General features: G+C 39.0%; 4 protein-coding genes across 5 annotated transcripts; 3 read left to right on the top strand and 1 right to left on the bottom strand.

Moving 5' to 3' along the window:
• The first annotated feature begins 2,776 nt into the window (after positions 1 to 2,776).
• LOC116248273 (uncharacterized) lies at positions 2,777 to 7,358 on the top strand. The gene is made up of 10 exons (XM_031620966.2): positions 2,777 to 3,614; positions 3,697 to 3,791; positions 4,092 to 4,159; positions 4,270 to 4,313; positions 4,638 to 4,715; positions 4,794 to 4,947; positions 5,798 to 5,947; positions 6,025 to 6,138; positions 6,827 to 6,892; positions 6,986 to 7,358. Exons 1-10 carry the CDS (start codon positions 3,337 to 3,339, stop codon positions 7,094 to 7,096), a joined length of 1,158 nt encoding a protein of 385 aa, XP_031476826.1. The 5' UTR covers positions 2,777 to 3,336; the 3' UTR covers positions 7,097 to 7,358.
• A 4,279-nt stretch (positions 7,359 to 11,637) lies between these two features.
• On the top strand, positions 11,638 to 17,907 carry LOC116247277 (BTB/POZ domain and ankyrin repeat-containing protein NPR1-like). Its single transcript, XM_031619344.2, has 4 exons — positions 11,638 to 12,624; positions 13,364 to 14,105; positions 15,732 to 15,896; positions 17,413 to 17,907. The coding sequence occupies exons 1-4, from the start codon at positions 12,106 to 12,108 to the stop codon at positions 17,676 to 17,678; spliced, it is 1,692 nt and encodes a 563-aa protein (XP_031475204.1). The 5' UTR covers positions 11,638 to 12,105; the 3' UTR covers positions 17,679 to 17,907.
• Positions 17,908 to 19,341: 1,434 nt separating this feature from the next.
• Positions 19,342 to 22,465, bottom strand: LOC116247278 (uncharacterized). 2 transcript variants are annotated; one of them, XM_031619345.2, is made up of 3 exons: positions 21,997 to 22,465; positions 19,897 to 19,987; positions 19,342 to 19,819 (listed from the first exon to the last, which is right to left on the bottom strand). In XM_031619345.2, exons 1-3 carry the CDS (start codon positions 22,349 to 22,351, stop codon positions 19,747 to 19,749), a joined length of 519 nt encoding a protein of 172 aa, XP_031475205.1. In that variant the 5' UTR covers positions 22,352 to 22,465; the 3' UTR covers positions 19,342 to 19,746. The 2 variants fall into 2 exon arrangements, with proteins under 2 accessions (XP_031475205.1, XP_031475206.1); XM_031619346.2 differs by having other exon boundaries at positions 19,897 to 19,978.
• A 667-nt stretch (positions 22,466 to 23,132) lies between these two features.
• On the top strand, positions 23,133 to 24,934 carry LOC116246964 (uncharacterized). The gene is made up of 2 exons (XM_031618888.2): positions 23,133 to 23,323; positions 24,409 to 24,934. Exons 1-2 carry the CDS (start codon positions 23,278 to 23,280, stop codon positions 24,726 to 24,728), a joined length of 366 nt encoding a protein of 121 aa, XP_031474748.1. The 5' UTR covers positions 23,133 to 23,277; the 3' UTR covers positions 24,729 to 24,934.
• Positions 24,935 to 25,636: the final 702 nt, after the last annotated feature.

Raw genomic sequence — 25,636 nt, 5'->3', positions numbered from 1 at the left:
CAACAAAAGGAAGGGTAACCAAAAAGTGACTTTTTCTGTGCTGCACAACAAAAACTTTTATCCGTATCTCAGAGAACCAAAAGATGGTCAGTGGGTCGGACAATCGATAAGCCCAGAAGCACGCGCATCCCAAGATACTTGCAAGAACTTGATCGATATGTTACATGCACAACATTGCACTATCTATCTATTACCCACTTAGTAAGGCTATTTATGAATGGTAATTTTAGGTAAAAAGTAAGATCACCTATATATATATATATATATATATATATATATAAAGCAGAAGAAACGGACGTAATTGTAAAAATTCAAAGGCTGATTCTGCGCCGCACGTCAAGTCATGGCCGTACCAAATAGGACATATCACAAGCTCACAAACCTGTTCTCACTTCTCACAGCGTCCCCACACCACATGGTAAGTTGTAACTGGTAACGGGAGAAAATGAGAAGAAAGAAAAAGGTGCAGATAATAGACGGAGACAATTAGTTCGCCTGCAGTAACGTGTTTGAAAGGCTGTTCCAAGCGTTTATAAATGTATTTATAAGGTCGAATTCACTCATGGGACACTCTGTCTCTAACCTATTGCAGCTCTTTCAAACACGTGGACCGGTGTTTATTGACGCCTCGTTTTATTATTTTTGTCAGATCAAATATAACGCACTATGGCAGTCCGTGACACGCATCTAATATATACAATCAAACGGATTCAACTCATGTGTCGGTCGGTGGACAAATTTTTTTATCATTTTTTGTTTGTTTTTCTTTCAATTATTTATTTTGATAGACTAAACTACCCTCGTATGTAAGTTGGATGTTTCAAAAAAGTTAAAATCACCATTCATTATTTATGTGTATGCATTTTTTTTCTCAAATTACTTTACAAAAACCACCTGGTGCTGAGAGACTTCCTTATTTGGTTCATGCATTGCCAATGCCATTTCGGCATGATTCAAAATCCAAATCGGATATATTGACATCCTTAACTGACATGTGTCGACATTGCAAGGGCCGTCACCACTAAGATTTGAACCAGCAAACTTGCTAGGTGTGCTGAACCCCTCTGGACACCTAAACATATCAAGTGGCTAAGCCTCATTTAAATGAAAAAGTCGTTGCACGTGACCATTAATAGTGTGTCCAAATAAATGCTTATAGCAAAGGAAATTAAATTAATGAAAAGTTATGAAACAATAAAAACAAGAAAATTAATGTGGCAATAGCTCGATTTATATGGCAAACTTAACTTAGGTCAAATTTTAGCAATAAAGTAAATTATTCCTTTATTTATATAAAAAGTTTCAATACTTTTATTAGTTGCCAATTTAATAGGATACCCCTGCCCTAAAACTTATGTTGAACAAGGAGAGGATGGTACTTTAAAAAAAAAAAAATCATGGGAGATACCTCAAAAAAAGCCAAAGATTCTCCCATTCCCCCTTCTAATAGGATTCAGGTTGTTTCGAGGCCTGGGTGAACTTAAGTTTGTTTCCTATAACTTAACTCGAAAATAGTGTCTACCGTCACTTGTAGTTTAGAAGAACAACATCCACGAGAATATACACTTTAGAAATCTTGTCCACATGTTCATATTCTTTCTTATTTAAATATGAAATTAATTTAAATCATTTTAAATTATTTTAAACTCAAAAGCTGAAAGTCGGCCAATACATCTGCATCTCAAAAGTTTTCCAACTTGGTTGCACCATGAAAACAGCTAATCTTATTTACCTTGAAAGAGTAAGCCATGGACGCCTCAATAGAAAAGTGGAAGTTGGGTTTTCTACCGCGTTGCTGATACGGACTTGCATAATAGGCTGAGTGCCGGCAATTAATTGCACTAAATGAGAGCATTATAATGAAGGTGCTGCCAGACCAATTCCATATTCACACGCCGTTGTTGCCAATGGCTGAAAGGACTGAACCAGATCTAAATGCCTCTGCACTATGTTGAGCCCACAAAAAGATGAACCTATTTCTTCCCAACTTGGGCCAACATCATCAAAGCATGAATATATGCAAAACTACATGCATTCATGTAGACATACATAAGATGCACTACTGTAATTCTATCTTTCTTTTCATTGAATATATTTATATATATAGGGAGTTCAATGCTATGGTTAAAACTTAAAATTTAAAGATGTCTCTAAAAAGTAGTTGTTATATTTGTATTAACCATAGTTTATGATCCAACAATAGTTTATGATAGCTTGAGCAACAATTTATGGTTGTTTTAGTAACAGACTTTAAAATTTTAGCTATGTAGCAACTATCCCACTTTTAGACATTCGATAACTATTCAACATGGTCTCTCCAATGCTTATAATTACACTTCAATCTCATGAAAGCGTAGCAATATTTTTATATGTTCAAAGTCGACCTGAGTGAAATGGTTCAAGTTTCATTTGCTGGCCGATTTAAGGGCGCCACATATAAGCTTTTAAAATTATTTTATGAAGTTTCTTATGTTAAGTATTTTATGATTTTTACTTTTTTTTTTTCAACAAATTCACAAATGATTCACAGTGAATTGGTGAATCGGCCAAATCGGCAGATCTGCAAAATATATTCAGATGTCCATAAGAAAGAAAGAAAAACAACTGATAAAGTCGTGAGTCATATAAAAGTGAAAAATAAGCAAAAAAAAAAATGGTCTTATGTTGCCTTTGCTGATAGTGAAGTTCTTTTCCGGTACTAATATATTGAAAGTTTATATTTCTTTTGGAACATCGGTCGATCCTCGAGAGTACCATTATAAGCAATGCAGCTCAAAGTTCGCAGTGACAGATCTTTCCTCAGCAAAATCTCATACAGGGAATCCTGTGACATGTTATTCATCATATTTTTTGGAAAGTCTTTGCTTGATACCGCTAAAATAAATATACATAGCATGAAAAACCAACAAAAATGGACTATCTTAAAGCATGATATTTTCAAAGATTTGATTTCATAAACCTATGGTCGTTTTCCGAGGACTCGGTGGCACATTTAAAATCCGCGCTATGGAGTGCCCGGGTTTTCGTTTTTGCTAGGCTTAAAATCCGCAAGAACTATACATGATCTTGAATCGAAGGAAATTTTTTGATTCACAAAGCTCCTGCTGGCCTGCATTGCACGAGACCATCCGCAGATCCTTCACTAAATATAGAGATTCAGAACCCATCCTCGACTTCCCGCGTGGGTGCCTCGAATCCTAACGCAATCTCCTCTTTCTCGAAGTGGCTTGTCGATTTCTGGTCGAAAGGAATCGTGGGTACTGCGGATTTCTTCCTCCATCTTCATTTTTCCCTCGTCTGCCTCGCCCTCTTTCTCTCTCTGTCTGTGGAAGTAGGATGACGTCGGTGAAGAACACTTTGCTGCCTCCGTCTCTCGTCTCGAATCTGCAGGACGTTTTGATGAATAGGAATGGCAGGGAAGACGCGGGGGGGTCGAAGTTAGAGGAAGGAACCGAGGGGTGTGTGGGAACGAATGAGGAGAGGGAGTATCAAGAAGGCAAACCCATCGTTCTCGTCACTAATGGTGATGGTATCGGCTCTCCAGGGCTCACAGAGCTCGTCGACGCGCTTGTCCGCAGCAGGCAGTACGTCGTTCACGTCTGCGCGCCGGAATCGTAAACTTCTTCTTCTTTCTTCCTTGGTTTGCCTTTGTGCGTGCTTTGAGTTGGCTCTAATTGAAATGCTGCCGGGATTAAGGGATAAATCGGCGTCCGGGCATTCAGTGACGTTGCGGGAGACGGTTTCTGTTAGCTCTGTAGAAGTCCATGGGGCTTCGGCATATGAAGTTTCTGGTATGATTAGTCCCGTGCACTGCATGATTCCTGTTTTAATTTGTGAAACTTCCGACCTTACCTATACCGTTTGATGTTAAGTTTCTTCTGCTGCTTCAGGACGATTGCATGAGCTGAGAGAGTGAGACTAATTTCATTGAAACGATCATATTTTCTACTTCTGTTTTGAAAACAAACGATTGATTTGTGATATTTTCTGACGTCTAACCTTTAACTAATTTTATTATTCACATATATTTTCCTTGGCCGTGGATTGTGAAAATGGTGATGCTTCATTTAATTCATGGAGTTTCTCTGCAGGAACTCCTGTTGATTGCGTCTCTTTAGCATTGTCAGGGTCATTGTTCTCTTGGTCTAAGCCTGCCATGGTATGATGGTCTTCTAAATTTCTAATCCATAACATTGGCTTCTCCAGATGCGTTAAGATCTATTAGTCGAGTACTAAAGGAAGTGTGGCTGCGTTTTTTTCTTAATGTAGGTGATCAGTGGAATTAATAAGGGCTCGAGTTGTGGTAACCACATGTAAGTATGGAATTTTTTTTTGTATGCCTTATACAACTTTGTTTCTGTCCAATATCCATCGTCATATACTCACGACCTTTATATTTGTCACTTCATACAACAACCGAGTTCTTAGTGACTACAGTACTTCACCTTTAAAATTTGTTCCATCTTCATCTTTTTCCCATAGAAGTGTAAAGCTTCCCATTCTGGGAGTCCTTTCAAATTCCATGTGACCATGGTTGCCTTTTCTGCCTCTTAGATAGACACGTCTTTAATAAAATTCTTGTTTCTATGGATAAGATTGTATTTCAAATATTTATTTTCCTTTGTAAATTCTTGCAGCTTCTACTCAGGTGCTGTTGCAGGAGCCAGAGAGGCCTTACTATGTGCTGTGCCTTCCTTGTCAATTTCACTGAACTGGTGAGTTATCTGCTTGGCTTTTAGAGCTTCAATGCAAGATCTACTGCTTATCATGCTTCAACAACAAATGTTTCCCAGGAATAAGGATGAAAGTCAAGAAAGTGAGTTTAAGGAGGCTGTTGATGTCTGTTTGCCATTAATAAATGCAGCTATCCGAGACATTAAGAAAGGAATCTTCCCAAAAAGATGCTTTTTCAATGTCGAGGTCCCTTCTACTCCTGCTGCAAACAAGGTAGGTTTCCTTTGAATTTGCTAGTCGTGATTAGTTGTTAGAATGTCCACCTTGATGGTAGGCTTTAGTCGATGAAGATCTGTTCCAATATATTCTTCTCTGTTCATATGTTTTGCTTTTAAAACCATGTAAAGATAACACATATGTTTTGCTATGGGAAACGTAACTCAATGTGAAGATCCAGCTGCAGAAACACTTACGGAAGAAGTCTTTCTTCGTGATGTGCTATGTTTTTGACTTTCACTCACCAAATGATTATCAGAGTTCCACTCACCAAATGGCTCAGGATTTTAAAAGTTTTTTCACCATATCACTTAGATGTGTAAATGTAATGGAATTAAAAGTTCAATGTCCTATCCCATAGCAGTGACAAACACCAACATCCAGGTTAGCATATCTCTGTTTCTATGACCTGCAAATTGAAATGTTTTTGGCATGGTCCAACTCATGATAGGGTCTGATTGCAGTAATACGTGAACTGTTTAATCCATCAGAGTTTAGGACTTAGAGGATTGAGCACCTTTCAAAAGTTATTTGGTTTGTCTTTAAAAAATAATATGTGATGAATCATTCTCAAGCTCTTAGCTATTCGGTTCTCAAGAATCACATTGTTATGCAAATTGAGTTTATGTTATGCTGTGCCTGTGGTTTTTACATAATCTTTTTCTTAGTGATGTCCTCCACTTGGATATGTCACAGAAGGTCTATTTGAATGCTCATTTCTAAAGATAGAGTGTCAAGTTTGAGAGTGTGGCCAGTTCAATATGGACATACTTCCTCCTAAGTTCTGTGGTTGTGCCTCTCCATTGGTTAACTACTATGTCACAGTTATTGTACTCATCATGCTCAGGGTTTCAAAATCACAAGGCACAGTCAGTACCGATCTGTTTTGAGTTGGCAAGCTGTGTCATCAAGCAGGTACCCAGCTGGACATTTCATGTCCAAGCAACAAAGCCTAGGCATCCAGCTTGCACAACTTGGAAGGGATGCCTCTGCAGCAGTAAGCTTTCAAGAAAACCTCCACTCAGATTTATAAAATGAATAGAGATGTTAATGTTAGTTGAGCTTATTATTCAGGCAGCTGTTCGTCGCCTAAATGCCCAAAAGAAGACTGTGGAGATTGAATCAGTTGCAGAACATGGGAAACCTGAACCTCAACGAGGAACTGCTAGAAAGTACTACCGTCTAGAGGTAAACAAGTTTCATGTCATTATTCTCACCTATTTTTTCTATGGGTTACCTATGAAGAAAGTGGCACAGATGTTCTCCCACTCCTGTTTCTTAAAGCCAACCAAGTTGTTAGTCGCTAGCTAATTTGACCATGAAACTCTCACGGTTGTGCATAAGATAAAACACTGCTACTAGTGTTATGGTGGTTTCTTGTTCGTGCAGTAATTGACTTTATTAATTTTGTCAAATTAGGCATTCTTTTGGGAAGAAATAACCATGAGACGGCAGATATGCCTAATGTTACCTCTTAAAGGGAGATATTTCTCCTTACCTCTTGTGCCTTTCTAGTTTTCAGGCATTCTGTGGTATCTTCTGGTAGTACAAGCTTCCCACTAGTTCACATCAGATTCATGGCCTTGCCAATTTTTTCTGATTTTCTCTTTTTTCCCTTTCGTTTTCATCAAGGCCAAAGTTATCTGGGCAGAGTTTCATTGTTGGGAAAGCTGTTTGTGGCGAATAATTATGTCTTTGCATTATTATCTGAAGGATTTCTTTGCAGTTGTCAATATTTGTCCAAGTACTTTGAAACCTGTAACCTGTTTCTTTGTAAAAAATATTGTCTCATCTTTAGGATGCCTTTGTAGTTGCAAAGATTTTTGAGTAATTTGAAGCCATAAATAAATTTCATCCGTTAAATTTGTCAATGCAGTTTACAGAGAAAGACCAGGAAGCTGCCGATGAAGACTTAGATTTCAGGGCAGTGGAGAATGGCTTTGTGAGTTCTGCTTGTTCCTTCCTTTGCTTCTTGCAGTATTTGAACTTTGAAAACCACAATGACTGATAGACTTGGTTTTGTGTTCCTGCACAGATATCGGTGACTCCTTTAGACTTGCTAGTGCAGTGCGAGACGGAAATGTACAATTCTGCATCAGATTGGCTTGCTGCTGCACTTGCTCCCAGTGATGTGCAAACATCATGACTAGATGGTCCATTATTGTGTATAAATTAAGCGGGATAATTGAGGAAAGAGGCATTGTAATTGGTCCTCTTTTCAGCTTCTTATATGGCAAATGCATGCCGATTTATTTTTTCTCGGTTGTGTATTTTAGGAATGCTTTCTTTGTTTGTTTTCCTAGATTTGACATGCTGTACAATTTTTGGGTGTCTGGTATCCAGCATGCAAATGTGGGATTCGTTTTCTGAAGCAGAAAATATATTCAATAGTTGCTATTTTAATCTTCCTTCTGGTTATGCTCCTCTCCCTGTCTTGCTGTGTGAAAGAATCAGCCTTCTAGAAGAAGGTATTCTGTACTCTCTTTCCTTTTCCTAGTAGGGCATCGGGAGAATCCGGTCCTATAAAGGAGAAAAAGTTCTATCTGACCCGGTCTTCGCTCTTTTTTCTTCATTCATGAAACCAACTTTCTGCTGGAGCTTGTGGGAATTCTGTCTACTGAAACGGGAGAATTCCTGATATCATAAAAATTGTCATATATATATATATATATATATATATATATATATATATATATATATATATATTTGCTTTTCAGGAACTTGGATAAAAGAACTGTCAATGATGGGGCTTGGTGTCTCATTCCCCAGTGTTTCCTTACAGTTTCTGAAAAGCATGTGCCTTTTTGTGCCTGTGTTGGACTAGTGGGAAACACTCCAACACCACGCATTCATTGGCATGTCTCCAGTTGGTGGAAGCTAGCGTTGCAAGTGGTCAGTATCTGGTATGAGAGCATTGCCAATTTTCTAATGTATCCTCCTCTAATGAATGCATTTCCGAATTCGATCAAATTTGTTATCTTGGGGCTAAATTTTCAAGTCCCCTTGGGTTTTCAGGATAGGAGCAATGAAGGAGCAGTTCACCTTCTTGAATCTTGACTTGACCAGCTTATTATATACTTGTTTATCTATTTGAAAGTGACTGTTGGCAGTGAATATATATCAAGAACAAAGCAAGAGTTCTTTTCAGAATTAATTCTGCTGATGAAGTGATAAGAGTTGTCTGCAACTGTGGGTGGGGAATGTATTCTGCACCAAAGACAGGCCACCGGTTCATGGTCAACAATGGGGTTCCACAGTTACTTATTGGGTATAATTACCTCATTAAGTAACCCATCATAACATTCCGCTGCTGATTGTAAAGCCTTTTACGAATGAAGCGCTTTTGACAAAAGAAAAAAATGGTCGGTGTATATGCGCATGCAGAAAGTCGGCCACTCTCTGGACGGTTGTGTGAAAAAGTACACCGTGGGAGAGTTGCTTTATTTTGTCATCGATTATCATCACCTGATTCCGAAGCTTCGAAATTTCCTCAAGTTAAATTCTTATTAGAAAACTTGACGTTAAAATTTTGATGATTAACAAAGCACATTCAAACTTAAAAATTGATTAGCTTAATATATACTTCCCATTCAACCACCTCAACTCACATACCAAATTCTGATGAGAATCCTCTGAGCCGTCCATTCTAAGGAAATCAAATGATCAAACTTATGTTACAAAAACAGAAGACATTTTATAAAGGAACTCAAATGGTGAAAATTAAGTTACAAAATTAGATAACATTTTATTTTTTTAAAGAATCCAACATACCCTTCAAAAGAAGGAAATTATGAGCTTCTTCTTTAAATGAAACCTTCTGTTTTCCTTTGAAGGGCATTTTCGATTCTTAAAAAAATAACTTGGCTTTGGTATCTGCAACTTAATCTTTACTGTTTATTTTCAGATCGACTGTTGAAATGATTCTCATCCAGTCTGGTGCACACACACACACACACACATATATATATATATATATAGTGAAGAACGAAACTGTGCTTTCATATATGTCAAACATCTCCCTCGTGGACAGTCAAAATACTGGATTGATCTACAACTTATAAGAGAGCCTGTCCATGTATTTTATGAGAGGCTTTGTAGGTTATTTCTTAAAAAATTACCCTGGCTTTTTTTTTTTGGGAATCCAAGCCTCACGACACCAAAAGCGAGTGGCACCATTCTGAGCAGTGAGTATTAATTAACAAGGCGTTGGTTTGGAGCTGCTTCAAAAGCTTCTTTAATGCTTTAAAATAAGAGAACCAGAAGCGATGTTTCCGTGACATCTCGTAGTCGCAGGGTCAGCAACCTCATAAATTTCCATAAATTTGAAAGTTCGTGCATGGTTCGGTCTCTTTTTTAAAAAGAGATTTATTAATGACTCTTCACTTTCCGGTTGAGGACTTCTTCAAGATTTGAGCGAGACTTTCAGTTGAGTTGAGAAACAAGCAAGTGTTTAGGATCCGAGTATTCGATGTTAAAATGCACTTGGAATGTTCAAAAAAATGTATTTTAATATTAAAAAATCAAATGTTTTTGAAAATAAAAAAAATTAACATATAAATATTAATTAAAACAACAAGTCTTAGAAAATAAGTGAAAGCTAACAGATGACGGTTCTTGAACCAGCCGTCACACGCAATAGGTTTCCCACGGATTTGATTCAAAGGCGGCCGATTCTGTTGTGCCTGGATGACCATAGGCAAATCCAATTATTGGGATGCTTTGACACGTGGCACAATATGAGGAGGGTAGCTATGAATGCCACCGTATGAAAGTCAAAGAGGGGCAAAAGAGTCATTATCATTCAAAACCCTAATGAATCACGTATGCACGTCATACTTGTGACTGTTTGTTTTTTTCTTTGAATTTTATATTTTTGAAAATGATGGAATTTTTGGTCTGACATATGGGGTTTCAATTTGCATTTGAAAAAAATGTAAGGACGAGGATCAAAGCACTTAATGGGCAAATCAGGCAAGTGCTAAAAGGACAGAGGCAGGATTCGGTGTCGGATAAAAAAGTTTTACAGCAATTCTGGATCTTACTTAACCAGAATTTGGATTGGGAAATCTAGTCTCCAGTGTAAAATATGAAAATAGAATGATCATATAACCGGGTTTGATGGCATCCGAGTCCGGACCTATAAACCCCAACCTTTTGTTTGAAAACGACATCTGCACCCAATATGTTTTTTTGCTTTTAAGTACCTTGGTGGGTCGGTGAAAGTTTAACCCAAGTCCCGAAACAGCTCTAAGTCTAGACCTTAGAACAAGAAAAAAAGAAAAGACCTCTTTCTCAAATTGTTTTTTGGCTTTGAACTAGAGTTGTACATTGTGGATACACAAAACCCTAATTAGTAGGTGTACTGCTCCTTACCCAAGTTCCGAAACTACTTTGAACCCTAGAATTCCGCCTCTTTAATGTATCTCTCCCCTCTTTCAACCTGTTTTCCGGCACCATCTACCTTGAATTTTAACATTTTCTTTTAACGTACAGAGAAGTTCTGCACGCTGAGTTTCACTTAGATTGCGTTTGTCTGGGACCTCAGATCCGCAGTGCACCTAAACCGCCTGTGGGACACGTTAAGAGTTGACTTAAGCCTGGTCTACCACCAGGAAATTTCGAAGCCATGCCTGGAAACTATGAACAGATAGATGTGATCACCATAGGTCTCTTCAGTTTGATTTGTAAGTAAGATTTTTAACCATTGGTAGTAAAATTTTGAAACCTTTCAATTTTTTTTTTGTTAAAAAAAAAAAAAAATCCCAGTTGCAGTTTCTAACGAGAGCATGATCCAAGAGCTGGTTTCTAAGTTGTAAACCATGAATCTCGTAAGAAAAAAACTCAAAACATTTGCACGGTGAAGTGCAATTTGAGGAAATTTTTTCAGTCACAACATGTTTCAATTCTTGTGTTAAAAAGACAAGTGAGACATCCTTAATTCTTGTTCGGGCTCGCTTGGCCTATAATATAGTAAAAACTTTGATGTCGAGGTTCAACGCCGTCGTTGAAGGGAACCCCTTGATGCCACAGAAGCTCCTTTCCGGAAGTGAAACACCATCCTTCTGCCGCACTCGGAAGGTAATGAGCAGCCGACCTGTTAAAACTGAAAGCTTTGCTTTCACTGGACCAAGATCACAAATTTTATTGGTAGAAAGAATTTAAGTGATGGAAGACGTCTCCACTTTTTTCTTGGTTTTTGAAGACGGGCGCTCAAATGCAGTGGGAAAAGTCCAAGTTCATTTGATTCTGCAACTTTCTATGCAACTGAACTGCAATTCCATTCCTTAAAAAACTTTTTTCTCCAAATGCTTGATATACAGATGTATCTTTTTAAAGTTTCAATACCAATGGATTTGATGTATAAATAAGATTTCATGAGGTATGAAATTACCGAAGTTGTAATCAATTCGTTGCTTGATGTGTGAGAGCATCGTGGAGATAATTTTCCAACGAATGCACTTTGAAATATTCTTTATTATTCATAAAAAGGTTACTGCGATCGGGCAGCGATTTTCTAGTCATCCTTGAAGTCGAGTCGCTTGACCAGAGACGAGAGTACTTGTTTCCGACCAGCGACGAAAAGTACTCGGGACGTAATTGTGGTTCCATGAGCTTCCACGTTCCACTAAATTTATACGCGCCCAGATCTAGCGAAGATTGTCGACTGAGTCAAGTGTTCCTTTTTTTGGGTAGGACCATGTTCAGACGAACGCGTATCGGTATCCACATGGGAAAACTTTCAAGGTTGGGGAAAGGGCAGCGGGCTCTTCTCTGAAGTCTGAAACTTGTGCTCAAATTTTGGTCGGCGAAAGAGAGAGAGAGAGAGAGATGGTCAACCATGCAGTTTCCATGAACTCGATAAATCTCCAAAATTTTGTTCTTCTTTAATGGTTTCTGGCTCTTGGGATATGTCATTCATGGGGTATTCTTGGCCCCAAGATGTCATCTGCTGATGTGGGTGACGATGATGGATCAGGTCTTAGGCCACAAGCTTGTCACCTTCTTCATACCAATATGACCTCACCTTGAGCTCGTCTTCTCTCTCTCCCTCTCTCTCTCTCTCTCTCGAAATTCCTCTCTTTCCTCAGAATCATGGTGTATTCTCTACCTCCTTAAGGTACCCGTTCGTCAAATTCTGTCGATTTTCAGGTGCCTATGGCAGGTCCCGAGAAACCCATCTTGTCATGTCTTGATTCTTCTCCGAATACGAGCTCCTGTCTCTCAAATAGTGAGACTCTTTTTCCGGAATTCACTCCACCCGAGATTTCATCGTTGAAGAAGCTCAGCGAGAATCTCGATTCGCTGTTTCAATCGCCTGATTTCGATCTCTACAGCGACGCGAAATTAGTTTCTGGTGACGAGCGGGAAATCCGTGTTCACCGCTGTATTCTTGCGGCAAGAAGTCTGTTTTTCAGGCAACTTTTTGCGGGGAAAGAGAAGAATAGATATGAAGTAAAGGAGCTTGCTAAGGATTATGTCGTGAGTTTTGATGCTCTGGTGTCCGTTCTGGAGTATATGTACAGTGGCAAGGTGAAGCCCCTTCCTTCCAAGATCTGCGAGTGCGTCGATGAGGACTGCGGTCATGAAGCGTGCAGGCCCGTTATTGATTTCTCTGTTCAGGCTCTTTATGCATCTCACCTCTTCCAGATTACCGATCTAATTGACGTTTGGATGGTAAGGTCCTTACTCCCTTTTCTTGGAAAAATACCGTTTCTTAATTTTGTCATTTACTATGAACGATTATCAAAGATTAAGCTTCGATACTAATTCATCTAAAGTACTGCTGAATTTGGATGGGTGTATGACATTCGGTATGAAGGTGTTAATGGGTATGCTGATGGAATTCAGTTTCTGGCTACATAGATGGACTTAGATGAAGATGACCAATTATCAATTCTGGTTTATTCTTGGAAAGCCGTCCTGGATTACAGGAGAAACGTCTTAGGAATAAGTGATCTAGTGCTTTTATTATAATTTTCTGTTCTTCCCTCCGACCTATATTCTCGATTTGCATCATGTATAAAATAGATGAATGATTGAAGCTTGAAGGACAGCGATTGGAGATTGGAGGCTTTCTGCAAACCATCCAATTAGCTTTTAATTTTTGGTGTATATATGTACACTTTCACTTCGTAAGAGCAATCATCGTTCTTTCATAGGTTTTTTAAACATATGTGCAGGTATGGACCATAGTCCGTGTTTCGTGATTAACCACTGGCACCATACTCTTGTCTCAATCTTTTTAATTATATTTTGGGAAGGCTACTGCCTTCTTTAGTCATCTACCGATCAAGACTCTTGATTATTCCAATCTTGGTAACTTCCTCTTTCAAATGGGAGTCTGCAGAATCAGTGATTGGTTCAACAGTTATGTGTTCCTAGATTCCTGAGATGTCGAATTGTCCTTTTGCAGGTTCGTCTTCTCGAAATTCTAGATAAGGTTGCGAAGGATGACATACTAATAATTTTATTGGTAGCCAACATGTGTGACAAAGGAAGTGGGAGGTTGCTGACCGCATGCATTGACATTGTGGTTAAGTCAGATATTGATATTACGACTCTTGAGAAATCACTGCCTCATGACCTTGTCAAGTTAATTGTGGAGACACGGGAAAATCTGGGTTTAGCTACCGAACATAATGCACCACCTGACAAACATGTAAGAAGGATACACCGGGCTCTTGACTCAGATGACGTTGAACTAGTAAGACTGTTGCTAAAAGAAGGGCATACGACCCTGGACGATGCATATGCACTGCATTATGCAGTAGCCTACTGTGATTCCAAGACTACTACTGAACTCTTGGATATCGGACTTGCTGATGTTAATCTTAGGAATCCCAGGGGTTATACTGTGCTCCATGTTGCTGCTTTGCGAAGAGAGCCTAAGATTATAGTCTCTCTTTTGACCAAGGGAGCTCGGCCGGCTGACCTCACAGTGGATGGAAGAAAAGCATTGCAGATATCAAAGAGGCTAACCAAGTCTTCTCTATATGAAACAACTGAAGAAGGAAATGCAAGTCCAAAAGAAAGGCTATGCATAGAGATATTAGAGCAGGCTGAAAGAAGAGACCCACTACTTGGAGAGGCTTCTGTATCTCTCGCTATGGCAGGAGAGGATCTGCGCTCTAAATTGTTGTACCTTGAAACTAGAGGTGAGTATTTTTAGAACAATTCAAGAACTGACTCCTTGCTAAAAAACAGACTTTGTTTTTCTTTGAATGTTGATCTGGAAGTTTGTGCTCTCTGGGTAGATATACTTTTAGCTTAGTGTTTACTCTCCTTTTGCACATGTTGATACAGTCGGATGCATTTTCTCCAAATATGGATGAGAGGCTTAAATTTCTTCTAAGCAGCATTTTTATCTCCTTAAAATTTTCACACCGTTGCACTTTTAAACGTGAATAAATTCTGAAGGAGTTTAGATTAATAATAAAGTGTAATGTTCGAGAACAAGTTGGACACATGAATCTAGATTTTTGTGAGGATTCTTGCAGAACCTTTATGGTACAGTATTAATTGAAGTTTAGATACTCGTTTTAGCTTTGTGGCTTATTTTGCAATTTTTGGTAAATCTAAGTTTGGAATTTTAGTCATTATAATCAGAAAAATCATTCAGCTTATATATATAGATAGCAATATTAAAAATTTAAAACCTTATTTCATCAACATCCATAGAAGATGTATGTATTTCTTTGGAGTGGGAAAATTTGTTCTTCATGTTTGAGTTGCTTTGCCCTGTTCATCAACATCTGTGTTCTCTTTTATTGACCTTTGTGGTGGTCCCCTCTAGAAAGTTATTCATGAACAAATTTAATGTGTTTATGGCCATCTATTGACATTCCTGGACACCCGCTTTAACTTCAGTGGTACCAAGATTGAGGGCTGTATTGAATGGTTTCACATGGCTATTTTTTACAGTGGAAACCACTGTAGGAAAATGTGCAACAATGGAGCATACTGCTGTTTGAAAAATTCCATTCCAATCCCCTAGATAAGAAAATGTTTCACAACAAGCCACTTGACAGTCAGGGATGACAACAGAGAAGATTTAAAATTAACTACCGTTTTATCCTTTAAGCATTTACAATCAACTGTGCACATTTCCGTGTCTTCCTCATTGATTTCTGCTTGAGAATTATTGCTTCTTAAATGATTGAGTTGTTTAGGAGTAGTGCTACCGTGTGAGAAGATGTTCTTGGTTCACTTTTTCAACATCGCGAAGGAAGCTTCACCATATATCTGCTTCTCTGAGACTGACCTTGTGTAAACAACTTAGGTTAATATTGCTATTGCATCATGGGACGAACCCTATTTAATTCTTTTCTCATTGTTTAGATGCCCATTATGGTATATTAGTCTTGATGTAAAACACCAAGTAGACCATTGGTCTTGATGGTAACAGCCCAAGTATGATCTATTTTGATGAGAAATCTGAGCTTTGTTTGCATGTTCAGCATGACTGTCATGTGATGCGTGTTATGAGTAACATGCTTGATCTATTATATGAAGGAGTCCTTATTAAGCTTCAAATGTTTTTTTCTTCAGTAGCAGTTCGTTAGAAATTTAGTGTTTATCTTCTTTAAAGTAAATACTAGACAAAATTTCCATAAAAAGAGGTGTGATCGACTCTCACTTCTGTTTGTGCATCTAGAGTCTCACCTCTGTTTCTTTGCTTTCTGTCATTGGCTTGGAGATAAAATTGGATTCAATGTAATTTGTACCTGGATAACTTTTTGGCATTCTTTTCCATTTTGTTAATTTGTTTTTTGGTGTTACAGTTGCTCTTGCAAAACTGTTGTTTCCGACGGAGGCCAAAGTTGCCATGGATATTGCACATGTGGAAGGTACCCCAGAGTTCTCACTAGCGAAAGTGGACTTGAATGAATCTCCTTTTATCATGAAAGAGGAGCATTTGGCCAGGTTGCGAGCACTCTCAAAAACAGGTAAGCGATTCAAGACCAATTGCATTCTCATTAGTAAAAGAATCATTTATATTATGAACTACTATAAAGCTTTATCCATATTTTTAGGAGTGCAATTGTTTATCCTAAATGTGAGGGATAGGAAAAGTAAATAAAGATAAGGTTGCGGAAGTTCATCTTTGGGTACTAAAGTTGAGCTGTTTCAGAACTACTAATCTAGGATACAGTGTTTGTTGTACCTTATAGATAATGAGGAAATATAGTTAAACACCCGAATGGACTTCTGAACACCACGGAGGATTGTTATGTGGTTTTAAAATGTAAAGTGATGTCTCCTTTTCTCCGTGCTGAAAACTAATAGGTTTGAGATAATATCTCTTGTTTGTTATGCCGGTGGTAAGTGATGATGCATCCACAATCAATAACCGTAAAATCCAATATGAAGGCATTAGTACATGATAAAGGTGCTATGATATACAGTGACTCTAGTTGTGAGCTCTAACTTGGTTCCTCAAATTTTCCACCAGCGTTAAGGTTTGCAATGATGAGCACCTCATTACTGCTCATCTCTTCATGATTTCCAGCCCAAAAAATGGAAACTATGCTGATAGCGATAGTGCTCCACACAATTGGGCCTGTAGTGATGGTTCTTTTTATTTGAATTATGGGGATATTCAGCTATTTAATTTAGTCAAACCATCACAACTCTAGCTTCAGCCACATCCCGATTCTCAGCTGATCCTTTGCCTAATGTCTTTGTCTATTTCAGCTCATTGTCTAGACTCTTCAGAATGCAGTGCGGAATAATTCCCTTAATAGTCTATTAGCCAATAATTTTCATCTTGCTGCAGCATCTATTTTGTCCCCTATACAGCAATGCTGATAAATAAATATTTCTTGAAGAATTTAATGGTAACAATACTCTTAACATGCAGTTCCACGACATGCTTCTGCTTCCTTCATATAGGAGCATTGTTAAATAACTGCCTATCTTTTGAATTGATGGTAATGATACTCTCTAACATGCATCACATATAAACCTCTCATGCTCATATAGTCAGTAATACCCTTACATATGGACCACTTTTATTATCTTAAGGCGACATTGCATTCGGTATTTTAATATGCCGTGGTGGGCATGAACCTAGCTGAACCCAAATCTAAGGTTGTTAAAGGGCAACCCAGTAGTCAGCATCCAGCATCCAGCATCCAGCATCCAAAAGTGGATGGTCAACCCTATCGGTGCTTCATTTCATGTAAAATGTGTTACTTTTTCCATTGCTGTTCAAAGGAAAAGCAAATGAAATTTGAAACCCACCTGTGTTTGAAATGCATGGCAAGTGACATGCATAGTGGGTTCTCTTTTCTGCACAGAAAATTCAAGGCGTTCTTATGAACCTCGATTTTTCTGCAATCTGGCTATGCAAAATCCGGCCTTCAAAACCTTTCATGTGGATGTGTGTGTCCCTTGACCTGGTTACTTGTTCTTCCATATGCATGTCTGGAAGTTTATTTGCTTTGTTGATGCTCTTCATAGTTGAGTTGGGGAAGCGCTTCTTTCCAAGATGCTCGGATGTCCTCAACAAGATTGTGGATGACGATGGCTTGGGTGAGCTAGCTTGCCTGTCAACAGGCACGTCAGATGAGCAAGTGAGAAAGAGGAGGAGATACATGGAGCTTCAGGAACAGCTATCAAAAGCATTTACTGAAGACAAAGAGGAGCGTGACAGGACCGCCATGTCGTCATGCTCATCATCCACATCTGTAGCAGAACGAGGGCGGCCTAGAATGCCTAGAAGGTAACTGTGGGACACACTTGACCTCCAGGGAAACTCAGCCGAGGAACGTAGCTTACTGAATTTGTAATTTTTGTTCGAGATGTGTTCGCTGTTGTAATCTATTGTACCTTATGTTAACAGGCTTTTGGACTTATAAAGGTTCTTGTATGACCCTGCAAAGTGTTGTACTTCCCAAAGAAACTTTGGGCTTCTACCTGTAGTAGTGGTCATGAAATTTTCCAAGTTCCATCTCATATCTGGGCATCATGGATGGATGATGTTACCTCCGTTCATGCACACAACGAATGGTGTTTGTGCGCTCATCTCATGTCAGGTGTTTGGGATGGAGGTCGGCCCTTTTCTCGTCAGCAAATTCTAACTCTGGTACGAAAACTTGTGGTTCTTCATTGGAAAAAGGACAAGGACAAACTCCACCGTCAAAATTTCTGAATTGCCTTCTAACGTCTCCGCATGTGCCAGATCCAGTCCAAAGCTCCACATTCAAGTCTGAAATCTGAATCTGTCAAACATATAAATGCCATTAAACTTGGACATATCTGAAACTGAACGGATATTGCCTGTGGCACAAATTTGATTTGAATCACACAGCGATATAAGAAACATCCAATTATAGACGACAGAAAGTGCGTGAGTTTCGGTTCGTGTTCCTGTGTCTTTGCCTGTGCCAAGGCTGAAATGCCCAGCTAATTTTGAATAAGATGTCAAATGGAAATAGAATCAATAATAATAGTTGTTTCGATGGCTGCTCCATCCTGACCAATAAATATTGAGATTTGAGAAGACCTAATTTACTAAAACTCAATACCGTTATTAGAATCGAATGACTTCTAAAAAGAATCAGAAAACCAGCCGAATGGAATTGGATCAGAAAAATTAAGATTTGATATGTTTCATCCGCGAACAAATATATAGATGCAAGAATAGAAGTGCAAAAGGTAACATCCTAGAGTTTTATTACTATAACATCATACTTAATTTACACGAATGAATTAATAGGAAAACAAATAATACTTATTAGAAAACATTAACTAGTAATAACATGATCAAACGATGGCGCCCGAGCGGGGACTCCTACTGGATCATTTTTTTCATTGACATGCCGATTTAAATTGATCTTTAACGCCACTTGAAGCCTACCTGATCAGCCCTACCCACTGTAACCCACCCACAGCTTCTGCTCAACAGAGCAATACCTGTGGCGCTAAAATCATAAGATGCGGTCACCTCGGGTTATAAAACAAGTTCGACAAGTGCCCGCTAAGGGAAAGTCACTGCTTCATTGTTAATGGCTTCAACAAACAAATTTCCTCCAGTTTGTGAGAAGTCATATCGACGCCTTTGTAGCACTCACCGTGTTGGCTAACCAATTTACAGATGATTCCTTGGGAATAGCCAGGGATTTCTTATTACAACAGCATATATGTTCATCAACTCTGGAAAGAGAACTGTTGATACCACCTGCATTATTCTTCTCCCACGTCAGGCATAGTTAGCGCTACAACCGTGGCCAACAAGCATGTCCGTTAGCAGACTAGTATGTGCGTTGTCTATAGTCTTAGTTTGGTAGGGAAAGGAGCATGCTTGGAACCATGCATCAGAATGGCGAAAGCTTCAAACACGAAAAGGCTATGTCATTTCTCATCGCGTATACTGCCAGAGTTTGGAAGTAGAATGCAGGAGCCATAGATCGCTGGATTAGGCATTTTTACCAGTGGAGTACAGAATCCTGTGTTTGATGAACTACAGATCTATTGTCATAATAAAAGTTATTAGATGGTCGATCCAGACAAGAGGATGATCGACAGAAACGCAGAACATCGAAGCAGGAAACCAGGCTGCCCAAAGCGATGAACATTTGGCAACCCACTGGCATCATAATCATCACAAAATAAGCAAAAATTTAGTTGGAGCTCAGAGGCTTGCTTGGTAAGAGTAGAAACTTCTAGTGCAGAAACCCCTTCGATTTTGGAACAGGAAAATTTGTTGTAAACAGAAAAAAATAGTTCACATTCATATGGGGTCTCTGCATTTCCAATGGCACATAAATAGTTCCGGTATCCTTTGCTGCCTTGTCAAGGAGTAATTCTGTGTCGGCCTTTTGCCACCCGTCTGGAAATGACTCTCCGACCTCCTTTCGTCTCCTTTCTGTATACGAAACCCATTTATGTCATTGAGTACTCTAGGCCACAAGCTGAATGCAACATTGCTTTGAAAAAACATACCGTGCAAAAAATCCATGAGTTCTCTTGCGCTTAATGTTGCTAGGCTGGTATGTTCTTTTTGGCAGCAGTAGCATTCCTTCATCTGAGTCACCTACAAGAGCACATACAACCATTACCAGGGAATAGTTCATCAAGAAGATGATATGGGAGAAGAGAAATCTAATTCAGAGGTACTTATATCTCTAAGTTCAGAACAGAGTTGAAAGATGACTCCAACAGAGTAAAATCTGAAGCCTGGTGAGAAACACTTAGAACAATGCAAAAGCATTCGCAAGAGAGCTTTCTGGGAGCAGCAAAATATGCCTCAGAGCGACCAATGGAACCAAAGAACATTTGGATCCCCTCCTACCAAGTACTAGTTTCCATATGGTGCCTTCATCATTTCATATGACTGTTGGTTCAGGAATATTTTGGTCATCAGCAACCTCAGATGGAGTTTTAATTACTGGTTTATCTATGCTGCTGTATTTTGTGCAGCGTGCTTACAGTCAATGTTTTGTCTGCTCTATTTGTGCATACAATATATCAGGTGACCCTTCTTGTAGTGTGGTCTGCTAGAGTTTACAAGTTAATCTAGCACGCATTCCTCTTTTGTTTTCCCTATTTCTCTTCTCTTTCCTTTTCGCCTCTTCTTTTTCTTTCCCATTCTTTCTTCCCTTAGCTTCTGCACATTTTTTCTTTTCAATTTCCTTTTCCTCTCCTGGAGAAAATAGTAGTTGTATTATTTAAAATTATACACGTATACAGTGTTGATACAAACAACTAAGCATTGCTAGGCAGAAAGCTTCCAGTTGCCATCTATTGTAGTATAAATCCAATAGGTTCACCCACTTGACAGCACACTTTGGTAACAAATTTTTATTCAGAAGTAAGATCTTCCAAAGTTGAAAGACAAACAATTGATGGAGGCCATGATTCCAATAAATATCATTTTCGCCTGCACTCCCCAGACACAATACCAGGGTAGTTTCTAAAGGATGAAAATTACCAGGGTAATACCCCAAAGTTTCCTGCTTAGCCGTTCAGTCCCAATCACTTATCTGAGCAGATATCCCCTTCTTCCTCGTGAAATGGTGAATTCTATCTCCACCCAGAATCATTGCATTATATGCAGTCTGTTCAGTAACTCGGATAACTAAAGAGCTTATCATCACTGCAGGACTAGATAGAATAATTTGAGGCTGTTCATATTTGCTATCTTCTTCAATGTCAGCAACATGTCTAGCATGTGCAGAGAAGATACCATTAGTGGTAATGAATTAATCCTGCATATCTCTCTACAAAACACCCTGCCATGTTGGCATATCATACATTCTCTCCCCCTTGTCATAAAGGCGTATAAGGGTTTTAGCATGTAGGATTGATTTTCCCCTATTATTGGTGAAATATTTTTTGCTCTGCATTTCATGCATAGCAAGCCAGCACGTCATTCTAGTGAAATGCTTCGGATGCTTGTTATAGCTGCAGGCCGCCAAGACTATATTCTCCACAACCCAGTGTTGTTCATACTCCTAAGCACAGAGCAAAAAAATGACGCACAGCTATTAACAAGCATCACTTAAAAAAGGAACAAATGACAACACACGGTAGGTAGCGGTATTCACATCTGCCTTATGTTTGAACAAACTGAAGCACCCTCCATATTCCTTAACACTGCTGAAACATAACAATATATCACCACATGAACTAGCATCTGGTTAGAGATCATGTGTCCTTATAGCATTCTAAATCTGATCCAATCTTCAGCAAACCACAGCAAGCTGGCGGTCGGTTTGGCCCAACCTACAAATTATGAACATTTGAAGCCTCTTCACCAAGTAGAACCATTATTTGTTTCCAGATTAAAAGAGAAAAGGAAAATAGAACCAGCAGCATTATTAGATATTAGAAGACGTAATGAGTCTAAACCACAGCAACTGAAACGATCTAGCAAAAAGCAAACCATCCTATTCCAAATCATCACAGAAACGCCAAAGAAACACATTAGAGAACTTGTAGCATGAGAGGAAACTACAAATTCAAATACGAAGATTCGAAGCCACGTCGGGACAAGCATGCGATAAAGTAGATAACCAGATAAGGGCGTGTGGAAAAAAAGACCTTCATCGTTCAGAAAGAACCGCAAGTCCGGGACGCCATAAGGATGAAAAAGCTCATCGACTGCAGGAAAATTAAGAAAAGCATCGACTGCTGGAGAAGCAGCACCCATCTCGCAAATACGCCCAGGGGACCACAAATCTTTGTGGAGATCGCTATGAATCTGAAGACATGACAGGGAAAGCGAGTCGAAGACGCCCGAGATATCTCGGGGAGAGCCTTCCTTCGAACGGAGGAAGGAATGGGGACGGAGGGATGAGAGAGAAGGAGGAGGCGTCGACAAAGAAGACGACGGAAGGGGTCTCAGGAACCGGCGGATAAGAGTTGAAGCTGGGGATGCTATGCTTTTAGATGACATCCTCCAGAAGCCGCTTAAACCCTAGCAGAAGCACACGCAGAAGCAGAGGAGGAAGAAGAAGACGACACCAAAGTGGGAAGCAGACGCCGAGAGACATCGCGCTTTCCCTGAACGGGTCAGATATTGAGCAAAGAAATGAATCAGATCCATATCTTTTCCAACTACCTCAAGGGGATTTTTTTTTTTTTTTCAAAAGATTTTAATGTCAGATCCTAAAACAAATATAAAAATAAAGAAATAAATAAAAATATGGATTAAGTGTCATTAACCTTCTGTTAGGTTTGTTTATATCATGATACTGAATAAATAAAAAGTGCTTCACATTTTTCCATCAAAGAATGCATTTAAAGAAGCCAATCTAAATAGCCCAATGAAAATTACGTGAGGAAGATTGTTTAGATGAGCAAAGGTATTTCGTATGGTTGCATGTGAGAAAAATTCATATGGTTTTTCTTTCTTAACTACTTCTAATGTTTTAAAAATGTGTCGTGTAAAATATGATATAGGATAGCGTTTATAAGGAAGATTAAAATATGTCGCAGCCAAATGTTCTCGTATGATTAAATATTTTGAACTTTGTGGTTAAATGTAACATAAGCTATTATTAAAAGTATTGTTATACTATAAATTGTTGCTAGTGTTTTTAATAACTGTTTTAAATATTTTGTTATTTAATGACATCCGCAACTGATTTCTTGAACTGAGACGGAGACCTTGTGTTCATACTGTGAAGTTATGGTCGGGTTCTTATTAGTGAATACTCAGGAGCTCATGGTAACTCGTTTCCTTAAGCACGATTAAGCGCCACGCACTGGTTGGGTCCGGTCTTAGCGTGGGCACGACGCGGGGTTTACTTTAAAATAGGGAAGCGTGGTTGTTTGATCGATCTTCATTCAGAGCCTGCAGAAAATCGATCGTCAGTTGTCATGGAGGAACCGAGGCAAACAGAGGACGGCCACCCTGGGATCAAAGGTATGCTCTGTCGTGGTTTATCTGGTTCTTTTTTGGCGATCTATTCGGCCAATGTATCGGTTCTCTTTAGTTTTCCTTTTCCTTGTGTCTTATATTTCTGTTCTCCATCGTCGTTGTTGTTGCTGTCATCGTCATCATCATAGCCGTCTGTGTCGACGTCGAACTTTGGTACCATTTCTTGGGTCTTCGTGCGAGTCGTGATTATAGGTATTTAGCCAGTCTGGGGCAGTATTATGCCTAGAAAACAAAGTGAAACCAGAGCTTTGGTCATGCTTACAGGGAGAAATTCAATTTCTGGACGAGATCACTTTTTATTGGGCCGTGTCAATTGGGGCATTTTTCATGAGCCAACAATTTCGGATTTGATTTTCGTTTTTTTTTTTGTGGCTTTCGCGCATATGGGTCAGATTTTGATATTGTAGATCCTGTTTCTCGAATTTCATGTGCTTTCTTGTTGATGGTATGGAGATTTCTTGTATAAAAACCAGCAACCTTTCCCCTTTTCTTCATTTTTAACGGGCATATGCAGAAGAGCATCTAGAGATATGGATGTCGAAGTTGCCTTTAAGCAACTAAGCAAATGTTAGTAATGAAAATGAATGTCGTAAATATTTGAGAAATTTTCAGATTGTTGTTCAGACATCTTGTATCTATTTGTCAGATTCGGGGGTTTACATTTTGGGTACACTTTTTATTAGTTTGTTTTGAAAAAAGCAGCTGTTTATTGTTCCATGTTTTTCATCTCTTGGTTGTTATTAGATGAAATCTCTGCAAACAGATATTTTAGGCCAAAGGGTTTTGGAAATAAAGGAAAATAATTAATGTGTCAAGTGGTTCTGCCCGTTGGGAAATCTTGTGTTTCCAGTACCTGTGACTTCATCAAAAGCATTCATTTTTCTTCCTCAAACGTGTAAATGACATTCTTCTGGAAATGAATGGTGCAAAGGTAACTCTGGAGGAGTTCTGACGACCCTTTCATTGTCATCCCTTTGGTGGGGAAGATCGAAATGTTTCCAAGTATTTCTACTGATTTGATAATTTGCTAGTCGTCGAGGTTTCTCGTACATCCTTATTCATCAATGCAGGAAAAGATGTAAAGGCACCAAATATCATTGAGAGGGCGAAGGAAGAAATTGAGGCGGTTATTCACAGTGGCAAGAAGACGCATCACAAGGAAACTCATGGGACCAGTGGTGACATTGATGAGAATACACCCGTGGACGCGGTGAAAGCCCCTAACGTATTCGAACGTGCAAAGGAAGAAGTAGAAGCGCTCGTTGAGGCTATCCACCCACCTAAACAAGAACCCAAACACGACTCACCGTCAAAGCAAAGCGGAGGATGTTTTGGTTCTCTGGGGAGAAGGTTGGAGCACTTCTGTCAGCCGCATAGGAAGGAAAGCTAGTCTCTGTTCTTTTTTATGCTCCAATTTCTTCATGTTTCTGTGTTCTTTTCCCCTCGTGGCCTTGTTATACATTTAGTTCTGTGCGTTGTCGCCTGTTGGTGGATGGGGGTGAGTGTCCACACATAATTGTAACTTTTTGTAGAGGTTCAATCTCTCTCTTTTCCTCCATGGTTTGGTATATTTCAGCAGTTCTCTTTCTTTCTTAACTGTTTCATTATGTTCTGAGTGGAAATAATATTTCATAAATATTACTTGAAATAACATCTTCAAGTTTATGATGCGAAAGATGGTCCAGAGTGTTCTCAGTTCACCAAGTTTGTGACAAATCTACAGGAGATGAGTCTTCTGGCCGGCGTTGGGGAACTAACCAGATAGACCAAGCTTGGGGAACTAATCAGATGTTTTTGAGGATCTAATCCGATAATCGGACATGTGTTTGCTGGATGTTCTGAAGCTACTTTTGGTAGGAAAATGTTTTGGCTCAAGGTGCATGGCATGTTAAGGAACATAAACTACCTGTGATCCGTAGTGGAACATACCGAAATTGCAGTGTCTTTGTTATCACTTTAAAAGTGAAACATATTTATTGTGAAATAATTGATTTCAATTCCGTAATGCAAACAGTAAGTCATAAAACCCCAGAGAGGTTGTTCCGTCGTCCATAACAGTCCAAGCCAGTAGTGAATGAACTTGTGTGAAACAACAAAACAACGAGAACATCTACTTCCTTTTTATTCTTCTTTTCGTTTTACTTATTATGCAAGTTTAGTGCTAACATGTAACAGGAAGATTTAGCTTCGGTAGTGTAGAGCAAGATTTTGTAAAGCTACATGAGCTTTGGCACCTTGACTCACAGGGGGCGACTCCATTTCTCACTCAGTTTCAGTAATCCCTACCCTTACATACTA

The sequence above is a fragment of the Nymphaea colorata genome, chromosome 2 (assembly GCF_008831285.2).
Source record: "Nymphaea colorata isolate Beijing-Zhang1983 chromosome 2, ASM883128v2, whole genome shotgun sequence".
In the NCBI taxonomy this organism is placed as follows: Eukaryota; Viridiplantae; Streptophyta; class Magnoliopsida; order Nymphaeales; family Nymphaeaceae; genus Nymphaea; species Nymphaea colorata.
This window is presented reverse-complemented; position numbering and strand designations above follow the sequence as displayed.